Source organism: Grammomys surdaster, unplaced genomic scaffold, assembly GCF_004785775.1.
Source record: "Grammomys surdaster isolate TR1022 unplaced genomic scaffold, NIH_TR_1.0 146, whole genome shotgun sequence".
Taxonomy (NCBI): Eukaryota; Metazoa; Chordata; class Mammalia; order Rodentia; family Muridae; genus Grammomys; species Grammomys surdaster.
This window is the reverse complement of record NW_021604604.1, coordinates 16,311,800-16,324,927: the sequence shown is the minus strand read 5'-3', so window position 1 is coordinate 16,324,927 and position 13,128 is coordinate 16,311,800. Positions and strand designations below refer to the sequence as shown.

The window sequence follows — 13,128 nt, the reverse complement described above, 5'->3', positions numbered from 1 at the left end:
TCTTTCTTTCTTTCTTTCTTTCTTTCTTTCTTTCTTTCTTTCTTTCTGTTATGCTATAAAACCCTGGCTGGCCTTGAACTCACAAACACCCCCCCACACCCCACCAAGCCTCACTCTGCCTAAAGTGCTGGGTTTGCATGCTGACAGCAACCCTTCTTATCTGCAAGAATATCCTTGACCACCATCTTGTCAGAAGTGGAGACCCTATCTCCTAAAACAGGCTGGTCTTGGATTCACTCAGGCACCGCAAGATGAGCCTTTTGAGCAGTTTCAGCCTCATGGTATTAATGGGGTGGCAACAGCAGACTGACTGAACATTTTTCCATTTTGCTACTTTTTTTATGTTGTTTTCTTTCATGTGTTTTTGTTTCCCGATAAGCTCTCATGTATCCCAGGCTGTCATGGAACCTCCTATGGAGTCAAGGATGACCTTGAGTTTCTGATCCTCCACCTCCTGAGAACTGGGATCATGGGAATGTACCCCCACATCCTCTTTATTCCAAGCTGGAGACTGAACCAGAACTTTATGAATGCTAAGATTCAAGAACTCTACAAATCCTGTCAACAGCCTTTCTTTGATTGTTAATATGGTTGCCTCTTCTTTTCATAACCTTGGTGAATTTTTATTTCTCACGGACTGTCTTACATCCTTTGTTCCCTTTCTTACGCAGGTTTGTTTCTTACTGGTCTGGAGAAGCTCACTGTTTATGGATGATAAAGTTATCTTTTTCCTGCATACAGCTTTTGAGTCACTTATTGTTTTTGTTTTTAATTTGTAGAACAAGTTTAAAATCTTCTTTTACCTGAAATAGTTGTTTTTATTCTTTGTAATTACTTTCATCTCTTTTATCCTTAAAGACTTGTCCTTGGCAAGTTACTAAGTTACTAAGGAACCTATTTTCCCTAATGCAGCTCACTGATCATCTTCCCTTAGCCCCTTAGTGCATGGAGAACAGTCTTACTGTTACAAATCAACTTAGTGTTTGTAGAAATGAATGCACGTGAGTGCTCAGCTACCTTTCTTCACTCTTAGACAGTTCAGGATCCCCTAGGGAATGATGCTACCCATAGTGGAGAGGGAGTCTTCTCACCCAGTTAACATAATAAAGATTCTCTAGACATGCCACCACAAGGCAACCTCACACAGAGGAACCCTGGCTGCGGCTCCCTTCCCAGGTGAGTCTAGATCATGAGCAATTGACAGTGAAAGCTAATTCTCACACTGGTGAATCCCCAAACTCATAGAGTATGTAAGGAAAACCTCTCAGGAAAAATATTCAAGAAGCCATTATTCTAACACTATAGAAAGCTAAACTAAAGGAGAAAAATCACAAAATCAGACACCAGTAAATAATTCCCACGAAGAGAACAAAAGTCAAAATTTAGGCAGATCACTTTCTGAGGCAAAAGCATGAGCAACCACTGGGCAGGCAGTTGACTCACCTGCTGGAGTTTCGCTCCCACCATGGAGGCACTGATGTCAAGCACGAAGACCACATTCTTGGGTAGAGGAGGGAGGTTTTTAGGAGCAAAGTAGTGCACGAAGTAACCATTTAGAACCTGGTGGAGGAAAAATGAAGTAACTGAAGTTGCCTTCAGAAAAAGGAAAGAGATTACTAGAACAGTCTTTGGAACTTCCAGAAGACAAAGATGGCGTGACATAGTCCAGGGCTACATTCCACACCAAGAACAAAGTTGTCTACAGTCTTGATCCTTCCAAGAGAATTAGCTGTTAATTAATATAATAAAGTAGAACTATCTATTTTCAATGTATTCATCATGGAATGGGGGCACAGCTCAGTGACAGAGTGCTTGCTGAGCATGTGTAGATCCCTGGGTTCAATTTGCATTACCTTAAAACAAATATAAAATGTGTACATGAGTATAGAGATACATTGACCATGACAAGCCATCCGCTCTAATTATACATCTTCCTCTGACCTTGCTTCCTGAGAATCCTGCTTCTTACACTATCTATTTTTACTAAGCATCTCACATGGTGACATATCAAGGTTGTCTGCATTCTCTCTGCACATTTGCTCAGTTTAATATTCCCACCTTGTCTCTGGTGCAATACAACCTGAAGGGAAATAAGCCACGGAACAGTCTCTTTTAATTAAAGTTGAAGAAGTGCTAAAATTCTAACCTCATCTAAAACACCACAGGGAAAATTATATTATAGATTTTTTTCATTTGCTGTCCAGGTTACTGAAGCACGAAATAGGTACCCTCAGCAGCCAGAAGGGGAGCATCAGTAGGCTCTTTGAAGACGTATTGGGGTTTAAATAGTTTCACTAAGAACTGGAAAGATCTTTCACTTTAGTTAAGTATTGGAACCTGTTGATAAGAAATTGAAGAGAAAGGATCAAGCTCCATGGGATCATGGGAGCATTATGGGAGCCGTTACCTGGATGTCACCAATGTTCTGCTCTCTCTTGACATCATACCGAATGATGAAATCTCCCAAGATCCCGTTCTGGGCAATCTTAGCTTGTTGGACCACAGTAGGCTTAAAGATGACTTTGGCAAACGTTTCATTTTGGTTGATGAGAGTAGAAGGAGGAGGACCCATGTCACCTGCACGCAATAAACAAATACAGCAGGAAGCTGAAATCATAAAGACTTCGTAAAGAGTTTTCTTGAAAAAGAATGCACTTTTTGCATAGACACAGGATGTTAAACTTCATTCTATTGGAGATTGACTTCCTCCTCGTATCTTCTAAGAATTTGTGTTAATTTCTCAGGAATGAAAGGGTTCATTTTGGTCCATAATTTGAGCAAATGAAAGACCATAATGGAGTGGAAGCTGGTCACACTGCCACTAAGGTCAGAAAGCAGAGAGATGAACACCATATTAAGCTTACTTTGTTATTTTTATTCCGTCTAGGACTCCATGCCATGGGACAGTGCCACCCATAGTTAGGACCATTTTTTCACCTCAATAAATCTAATCTCGATAATCCCTCACAGACATTCAGAGTTTTGTCTCCTGAGTGATTCTAGAGCCTGTCAGGTTGACAGTATTAACCATCACACTGAGTCAGAAGAACTTGTATTCAGGTACTGATCCACTGTGCTAGATGTGAGCCCTCACACAGGCTACCAAGCCATCTGTAAACTACAATAATAGTAGTACCAATGTCATCATCTTGGAAAGACCTAGTGACACACTGTACTTATCACCATTCTAGTTTGTGAAAAACATCACATCAGGTTTGTCATTGTCAAACGTAAGCATTTTCAAAGTAGAAGGATGAATTCGATAGGACATTATAGGCACGTCACACATAGGATGTTATACAACTATCAAAATGTAAGAAGCCTGATGGAAAGTCTACCAACGATGCTGGCAGTCATGATGAGGCACAGCGTCAGAGCATGGAGAGAATATTCTCTGCTCTTCACTTACATGGAGTTTAAAGTCAAGCACAACTTATCCAAAGGCAACTGAAGTAGGGCAGGTGATCTTTTGGAAGGAAAGGTCCTAACTTGGAAAGAATACAAAAGATTCTTTGAACGGAAGTGTCCTGAGTTTGATGTACAATGGGTGTTCTTAGTTTGAAGGGCTATGTCCTGTGTTTGATATAGTAAAATGGGTGTACTTAGTGTAAATATACAAATGTGTATATGTGTATATAACTTGTGGTGGCTATTCCTGGCTGTCAACTTGACCACATCGGGAATGAACTACAATCCAGAATTGGAAGGCTCACCTGTGATCCTGATCTTGAGGCACAGTGACCATGAAAAGCTTAGGCACAGTGATCATGAAAAGCTTAGGCTCAGGCAAGGTAGTACATGCCTTTAATCCCAGAAGACTAAAACAAGGAGATCTCTGAATTCAAGGTCACCTTGGACAAAACAAGTCCCAGATCCAGGTGTGTTGGTACACATGTTTAATCTGGGCCACACCTTCTGCTGGAGACCTACATAAGGACATTGGAAGAAGGGAAGTTCTCCTTCTCCTGCTTGCCTTGCTAGATCCTTGGACTTCCATTCAGAGGTCCTGCTGACCATTGTTGGGAAGTTGGACAACAGAATGTAAGTTATCAACAAATTCCCTTACTATATAAAACTACCCATAAGTTCTGTGATTCTAGAGAACTCTGACTAATACATAACTGAGCAAGACTCACACATAAATTATATGCACTTTATTCTATTTTATTTATTTATCCATGGCTGTTGGGAGCTGAATGCATTAAACAAACTGTGGCATGGAACATAACAATCTACATTACCAAGTGAACTCCACTCTGTTCTTTTCCTTGGACTAAATGTGTGTGCATAGCCACTTATATGGGGATTAGGGTATCCAGAGAAGTTCCAGCTGGCAGAATTAAGACCAGGGGTAGATTTACTGGGAAGCACTTGCCATGCCACATCAGTTAAATCAAAAAAAGTTGTTCTGGTGGAACAAGCAGCTGTCCCCCCTCACTTTGTTAGGCATGTCCAAGTACTCCCTGGAAGAGTCACCTGCCAGATGGTGTAAATCAGGTCTGAGTCTTAGAAGAGCATCATCAGCAATGCCTTGGAACGTCCTTAAATGCAGAACATAGTCATGGCCTGTGTTGTATGCAAGTACACCTATACCAACATTCTGTAGCAATACAGTCTTTTTAATCTCCTTAACCAGCATGGACCTACTTTATCTTGTTCCAAGTCTCTCTCATAAATATTCTTTTTTTTTTCCTTACAAGTGCCCTGACTTAATACACTCATAACAAAATGAAAGCCCTGGGGATTTGAAAAGTATCATTTCTTTCTTCAGGATTCATTTGACTGGGTTCTTTGATACAGACCACAAGAAAGCATGCGTACAAGTTTTGTTGCTTGTTGACCTCTGGTGTTTGTCCGTTCATGATGAAAATTCATGAGTTTTCATATAAATGGGCTTATTTCATATGTCCAAAGAGTGGGTGGCTTCTCTGTTTGGTTCTTCACCAAGAAGCTTAATTCCGGATGCTGGCTTCCACCCACTAAGTGCCACAGAGTAAAAGTGACCTGGTAGAGTTTCTATTATGATTGGGAACAACTTAAGAGCAGAATCTTTTAAAAATTATCCTTGTATATGGCTGCACAGGTGAACCATGGCATGCATGAGGAGGTTGTCAGATGTCCCCTTCAACCTGGGGTTCCAGGGATCAAACTCAGATTGTCAGGCTTGCATGGCAAGCTCTTCCACACTCGGACTCAACCCACCACCCTATCCTTAGGATATTAACGTGTTCTGGGCTGAGGAGATGATATGTGCAAGCGTGAAGACCTGAGTGCCTATCCTCAGCACCCGTGTAAGAAGATGGACATGGTACACAGTGCCTGTGATGGACACGGTGACCAGTGCCTGTGATGGACACGGTACCCAGTGCCTGTGATGGACACGGTACCCAGTGCCTGTGATGGACATGGTACCCAGTGCCTGTGATGGACATGGTAACCAGTGCCTGTGATGGACATGGTACCCAGTGCCTGTGATGCCAGTTCTGAGACGTGAGATGGGGATTCCCGGGCTCTCTGGTCAACCAATATGGTCAATCAGTGAGTTACAATTTCAATGAGAAATTCTGTCTTTTCTTTTTTAATAAAGCATACACCAGAAGAACAGTAGACCTATGACCTTCCCATGCACAAACACAGGTATACACACATCTATACACACACACACACACACAAAAGAAAAGTGAAAATAACCCCCCCATTTATCAGAGGAAGAAGAAATCTGATAATTCCATTAATATAGACTTCCAGCTACTCACCTAAACCCCAAAGCAAAATAATACTACATAATACTATTGACTTTTCCTTGTTCTAAACTAGGGCTCATAGTGCTGACTGACACAGAGTAATTCATAGGTCTAGTGAGTGTGTTCTCCTTCACTGAGTGAGTATCCTTCACTGTGTGTTAAAGACAAGGAATGCAAAGGAAGAGTGTACAAGCTGCCTAGAAGAAGGAAGCAACTGCCATACGTGTCTAGCAAGAGGCCTTGCTTATTTTCCTCCTCCTTGTTTTCTGTCCACTTGGTGAACGGGAAGGAGTGACCTGTGACAGCTACTCCAATGGAGGACACTATATCTTGTCCCTCCTCAAGAAACTTTAGTAGCTGCTCTTTGTACGCCTGGACTCCTTCTCTCGGGTCACCAGCCTTCCCACAAGGCTGTCCTCCTATGCAAATATCAGGCTTTACAAGCAAAAAGAGTATTGCCCATGGAAGCCATGTAGCTCTTCTCAGGAGCTTTAACCCAAGTAACTGAGCTAGTTACTTGATGTAGGACACTGGCTGTATTCTAGAAGAAGAGATTAATCCACTCAGTATTAAAACTTCCATAAATAAATACAATATCTAGAAAGATATTGTAAAATATAAGATATTGTGAAAGAAAGTACACAAGTGACATATATACATTTCTTAAATGCTGAAAGTATCCAAAAAAAAGTTTCATGGATATTGACATTTGCTGGCAAAAAAAAAAGCTGTCTCTGGTGTTTCACAGACTCAACATCATTGACTCAACATTTCAGTTCTACATCCGGGCAACTGGAGTACCACCATCCTAGCATCATGGGTATAACTTAATGAGATCACATATGTAAGATATGATCAAGTCACCTGGTATGTATTAGCTGTTCAATACATGATAGCTCATGCAATCCTTAGTTTTCTATTAACTGTGACAAAGTGCCTGGCAACAGCAACTTACAGAAGGAAGGCTTCATTTTGGGTCACAGTGTGAGGGTACACAGTCCATCGTGGCGGGAATTCCAAGCAAAGGAGACAAAAGCAGCCAGTCATATTGTATCAGCTTGCCTTTTCCTTTTCTCCTTTTGATTTCAAGAACCCCAGCCCACTGGACGGTGCTGAGTACACTCAGACTTAAGAGTCTGTCCTCAAGGGAAGGACTCTGTAAGCAGCATCACAGACAAACCCAGGGGTGTGTCTCTTGGGTGATTCTAAATCCAGTCAAGCTGATGATGAAGCTTAACCATCACACTCCCCTCTCTTTCTTTTGGAGTCATGTCCTGTTCTCTGTCCAATTTAAAAAAAAACAAAAACAAAAACAAAAGACCTGGGACTGGAGAGATGGCTCAGTGGTTAAGAGCTCCAACTGCTCTTCCAGAGGCCCTGAGTTCAATTTCCAGTAACCACATGGTGGCTCTCAAGCATCTGAAATGATATCTGATGCCCTCTTCTGGTGTGTCTGAAGACAGCTATAGTGTAAGCACATACATAAAATAAATAACTCTTTAAAAAAAAAAGACAACTTAAAAAGAAAAAAAAAACCCTATCCTTTGAGAACAACTAGTGTTCATTTGGAATCACAGTTTTCTCTATACCACTGTGCACTGGTAAAAACAATAATTTGAAAGGTCTGGCATGTATTTATGAACATTACTGAGCTGGAATTTAAGTGTGCCTACGTAAAGAATAACGTTTATAAAGTACAGTGGAGTTAACTGCTGCCAGATAGCCCCCAAAAGGATGTGCAGAGCTTTCATATCGATGCATGAATATTTTTTCCTAAAGTGAGGATTCATAACTTTTTCTAAAGAAATTGATACTTACAAATGCTATTACATATTCATCTATTTGATTCTATCTTGTGAAGACAAAACACACATTGCCTCTGTAAATATGATGTATATTATATATAAAGAGGGCAAAGTTTAGAGCACACAGACTTACAGTCATGGCCTTATGCTAGACCGTGGGTGCTATTCATAAATAGACATTATTTTGCACATCTGCAAATGCTGGAGGAATGCCAGTTACTACGTAAAGTGTCTAAAGGTGAAAACATGTAGGAGCCAAGGGACCATACTCAGGGACACTGGTGGAAGCCACTATCCTGAGAGCTGACGGGCGGAGGGATTGCCTAGATTCTGTTTCCTGTCAGTGTCAAGTTTGGCTACTGTCAACCCCAAAGCTGCCAATACCTGGGGGCTTTTACAAAAGGATTTCTAAACAAACACTGCCTGTTCATTTCCCTTGAAAAGAGATTAGATGGTTTATTTATAAAAATTCCTCACCTGGGACCTGGGACCTGGGACCTTTGTTAAATTTAGGGTTGTCAAAAGTGACGAACTGGGCATCTGCAATTTGATTGTCCCAATAAAGACAAAAATCATGCAAATCAACATTGAAATAAAAAAATTAATCAAGCATAGGCAACAAGAAGAAACTGATTAGTTTTTGCAAATTTCTCATTAAATAAAGGTTCTTTTTGTTTCTTGTTTTTTGAGTTTTTGTTTGTTTGTTTGGTTGGTTGGTTGGTTGGTTTGGGTTGGGGTTTTTGTTCTTTTTGTTGTTTTTTGGAAAGGATTTTTCTCACATGTTTGATGTGATGGTTACTATTAATTGTCAACTTCACTGGATCTAGACTTACCTAGGAGACAAATGTCTGGGTATGTCTGAGGACTTATCCATAATGAGCTAACGGATATGAGAAGAGCCTTCCTGAGTATGGGCCATCGAATGAGCTGAAGTCTCAGATTGAATACCAGGGACTACGTGAGCCGAACACCCGCTCTCTGCTTCTGAATGCAGTGTGGTCAGCTGCTTCACACCCCTGTTTCCATGCCTTCCCCAGCACAAGGAAGCGTGTCCCCTTGAACAGTAGCCTGGAATCAGCCCTTCACTCTTTACACTGTATCTTTATTGGGCTGAGCAATTAAAGAAAACTAACTAATGCAGTTGGTGTGGGATTATTTTTCCTTTTCGGAGAAAGTACTGTATAAACATGACAGCATCATAAAGCAGAGAAGAATAATGAAAAAATTACAACTCAAGATGTCTATTCTTTTTTATAGTTATGGGGTGTTTGCTCAAATTTCTTAACAAGTTTGCTTTCTTCTCTACGTCGAGTTTCTTCCTCCCTCAGACAATACACTTTTGAGTCTCAGCTTTCCATATTTAAATGTGGAGGAAGCTCATATATGTCAAACACTTAACAGGAAGGTATTGTCACATCCATGGGTGGCTGGGCAGGTAGACAAAGCGGCGTTCCAAGAGAACTGAAGAGGCTGCTTATGAGCCGGCACAGGTGGATATAGCAGGGGACACTCTGATTTTAACCATGATCATGACTGGTGGTCTCATTCTCACAGTGACAAGCACGTCACACACTAGGAGAATCAAAGAAACAAAGAACCAAAAATCCAAGTCCTGCAGGAAAGACAGGCAGTCCTTCACTATCCAACTAAAGAGAGAAGGCTGGACTTGAGTGACACACTCATATCTAAGCATGCAGTTCATAGATGGCCTTGATCAAATTATAGTCAGAACAAAGAAGGTAACACAGGCTACCATGACAATGTGAAGAAGCAAAACAAAACCAACTCCGGAGCCAAAATGATTCACACCTGAGTCACTTCTGAGCTAAACAACACTGAAAAACTTCACGTAACAATTGCTTGTTTTTCCTGGCAAAAGTTCAGAAATTTCACCAAGGTCAAGCAATGTTATGGCCTTCCAGCTGCCTTTCAGCAGCTGGATCCAGAGGAGGAGTATCAACCCTGGGGGCTTGGTAGTGAGTCACAGTGGGTCCCTTTAGTAATGGACACTTGCCGGATTTAGAAAATCAAAATACAGGATGTCCGCTTCCATTTGAAGTTTAGACAAATCGAGGATAGCTTTTAGTATGTTCAGAATGTTGTATGGCAACCCGTGGTTTACTCACAATCCAAGTGTATGTAGGCATCAAAGTTTTACCCAGCAACCCTAGCAAAGGGATTTCATCTAGATTCTTTTCTTTTTCTTTCCTTTTTTTTGAGCTAATATCTTCTGAACCAAAATGTGTAATTATTAAGCCCACCCTCTAGTCTCTCCATGGCTAAGCTGTTAAAAACTTAACAGGTCTTAGTTACAAAGCTATTTCTTCCTTCATTGATAGAACAAAACTGCCCAAGCATCCATTCCATGTCGAGTACTATGGCAGGGACTGAAAATATAATCTCAAGAGACCTGACAGCGAAAGATAAAGTCAGATGTTAAGGCATTCAAGGGAATGACACATAAATACTCAAAGATAGCTTTGATTCAACCTTTCTGAACATGACGCTGTACTGGTCTCCAGTCAGACAACTACCTGCTTCTCAAAAAAAGTCAATAGCTTCAACTTCCAGTGCAAATGGGAATGAGGCTATAACTTAGCAGTTCTCTTCTTTCTAACTAAGCTACTCAGTTTGGGGGACTACAGGAAAGTCAAAACAGCACGGCTCGGATCCTTTGCTTCTCCATCTCTAGTGCCTGTGGTGCTGAGTCAAAGCTGCAGTGGCCAGAGGCGATTTCTATGGGGAAGGTAAGCAATTTTGAGTTGATCTGAATCCAAGAGTAAAAAGCCTATTGGTAAGAAGGTGAACAACATCCGTTTTAATAAAGTTCTAAAGTAAGGTTGGGAAGAAGAGTTCCAGCAGGAGGTGGGGATACGAGGTGGAGAGACTACGATGAGAGTATAGGATACGTGCTTGAAATTGTGAACACATACATTGTTTTAAAAGATCTAAAGCCAAGAATATTGTGAGGGTCCCATGAAACCCAAGAACAATGTTGCCTCATTTAAGAGCTGCTTCTATCTGTCAATCTTGGCATGGTCGATGCCCCTAAATTCTGCTGGGAAGCATGAAGTGGTGATTCCCAGCCTTTACTAAGCATGAGGATCATACTATTGTTTTGAAGGTATCTTCCTGATATCTAAAGGACGGGGAGCAGGTTAGTGCATGCTGGGCCTGAGGTGGTTACGGGGTGACTGCACATGGGTATAGATATTCAGGAGTGATGCAAGTTTTCTAAACTTAGACTGTGCATGGTTGTGCAACCCTGCAAACACTCAAACGCAATGAACTGTATCCTTAGGGTGAGTTCATTTCATACCATGAAATTAAATCACAATTTAAAATCATAAGCTGGACATGGTAGTACACAGCTGTAAACCCAACACTAAAGAGGTTGATGAAAGAGGATCCTGAGCTTGAGGCCAGCCTTGGCTCCGAGTAAGGGCTTATCTGTCTTAGTTTGGGGGTTTTATTGCTGTGCAGAGACATCATGACCAAGGCAAGTCTTATAAAGGAAAACATTTCGTTGGGGCTGGTTCACAGTTTCAGAGGTTCAGTCCGTTATCATGGTAGGAAGCATGGCAGCATGAAGGCAGACATGTGCTGGAGGAGTCGAGTGTTCTACATCTTGATCCAAAGGCAACAAGGCAGATATTATCTTATTTAGGCAGCCAGGAGAAAAATCTCTTTCACATGGAGCAGAGCTAGAGCATAGGACCTCAAAGCCCACCCCCAGAGTGATGTACTTCCTCTAGTAAGGCCACACCTACTAATAGTGCCACTTCTCATGGGCCAAGAATATTCAAACCTCCACACTATCTCAAGGAAATAAACAAAATCAGGAAGAAATCCTGATACAGGCAGTAGGTCAAGTGCTATGAGCTGAAGAGAAGGCTGATTAAGAGATAAAATTATAATCGTGGTGTGCTAATTATTTCTCTCATTTCCATAACAAAAATTTTATTTTACCTGATAGTTGAAGGTACAATCCACCATGACTGGGGAGTTGGGGTATCAGGAGAACAAACTGGTTGGTCACTGTGGTGGACACAGAATAGGAGTCACAGGCTCATATATTTGGATACTTGGTCTGCAAGTTGATAGAATTCTTTGGGAAGAATTAGGAGATGATGTGGCCTTGTTGGAGGAGGTGTATCACTGGAGTGGGCTTTGACATGCCATTCCCAGGTAGCTATTGCCTCTATCCCTCCAATTTGTGGACTGGGATATAAGCCCTTAGCTACTGTGTACTGGCTGGTTTTGTGTGTCAACTTGACACAAGCTGGAGTTATCACAGAGAAAGGAGCTTTGGTTGAGGAAATGCCTCCATTAGATCCAGCTCTAAGCATTTTCTCAATTAGTGATCAAGGGTGAGAGGCCCCATTGTGGGTGGTGCCATCTCTGGGCTGGTAGTTCTGGGTTCTATAAGAAAGCAAGCTGAGCAAGGTAGGGGAAGCAAGCCAGTAAGTAATATCCCTCCATGGCCTCTGCATCAGCTCCTGCTTCCTGACCTGCTTGAGTTCCAGTCCTGATTTTCTTTGGTGATGAACAGCAGTGTGGAAGTATGAGCTGAATAAACCCTTTCCTCCCCAACTTGCTCTTGGTCATGATTTTTGTGCAGGAATAGAAACCCTGACTAAGACATACTGCCTCGGTGCTGTGCCTGCCTGCCTGCCTGCCTATTGCCATGCTTCTTGCCATGATGATCATAACTCTAACCCTCTAGAACCAGGACCCCCAGTAAACATTTTCTTTTATAAGTCACTTTGACCATGTAGACTCTTCACAGCAATAGAAAGGTGATTGTCCAGACTCAGAGGCAGAGGTAGATGAGTGCTGGTGCTCAGCCTGTTTCTTTTTTGGGAGCCCAGCTCATGAGATAGTACTACCCACATTGGGAGCAAATCTTCCCACTAGATTCAACTTTTTCTGGAAACATCCTCATAGATACACACAGAGGTTGTTTCCAAGGGGATTCAAGTTGAGAATGAAGATTAACCATCACACAGGGAGAATGGAATAGGAAGCCCTTGAACTAATACACATTTGAAATATGTGCCTCAGTGCATATCTGGAAGAACATTCATCCCACCTAGCTAGGTTCCATTTCAAACAATGCTACATAATAATCATGAAGCATGTGACAGTCCATGTACATATGTGGCAGTGGTTCTGTAAAGATTATAACAAAGGTGAAGAACTCCTGTCACCTACAGATGTTGTGGTCTGTGGTCATTCTTCTAAAACTATAGTGTAGTTCATGACTTCTGCTGATGCACACACCTAACACACTGCCATTGCACAGTTGCACGTGCACCTGATTATGTATCATGGACAACAGACAACTGTTACTCATTCACTTACTGTATCATTCTTTTTTATAACTTCTGTACACCCAGCTGCAAAAGAAAATGTTCATTGTAAAACACTGTAGTGAGCCAGAATCAGGGGTTCAGTTCTCATCAACCAGGCCAGTTAACCAAGGCAAGGGTAAAGCCCCTGCTTTTAGTCTTTCTTATGTTTCTTTCTTTTTATGTGTGCATGTGCGAGAGAGAGAGAGAGAGAGAGAGAGAGAGAGA

General features: G+C 41.6%; 1 protein-coding gene across 1 annotated transcript in view; it reads right to left on the bottom strand.

Moving 5' to 3' along the window:
- Positions 1–13,128, bottom strand: part of Itih5 (inter-alpha-trypsin inhibitor heavy chain 5) — a 94,715-nt gene that overhangs the window by 43,861 nt on the left and 37,726 nt on the right. The window contains exons 6-7 of the mRNA XM_028764931.1: positions 2,408–2,577; positions 1,444–1,560 (exon numbers count right to left, since the gene is read on the bottom strand). Coding sequence (XP_028620764.1) covers positions 1,444–1,560; positions 2,408–2,577 — 287 coding nt within the window. The remainder of the gene's footprint in view (positions 1–1,443; positions 1,561–2,407; positions 2,578–13,128) is intronic.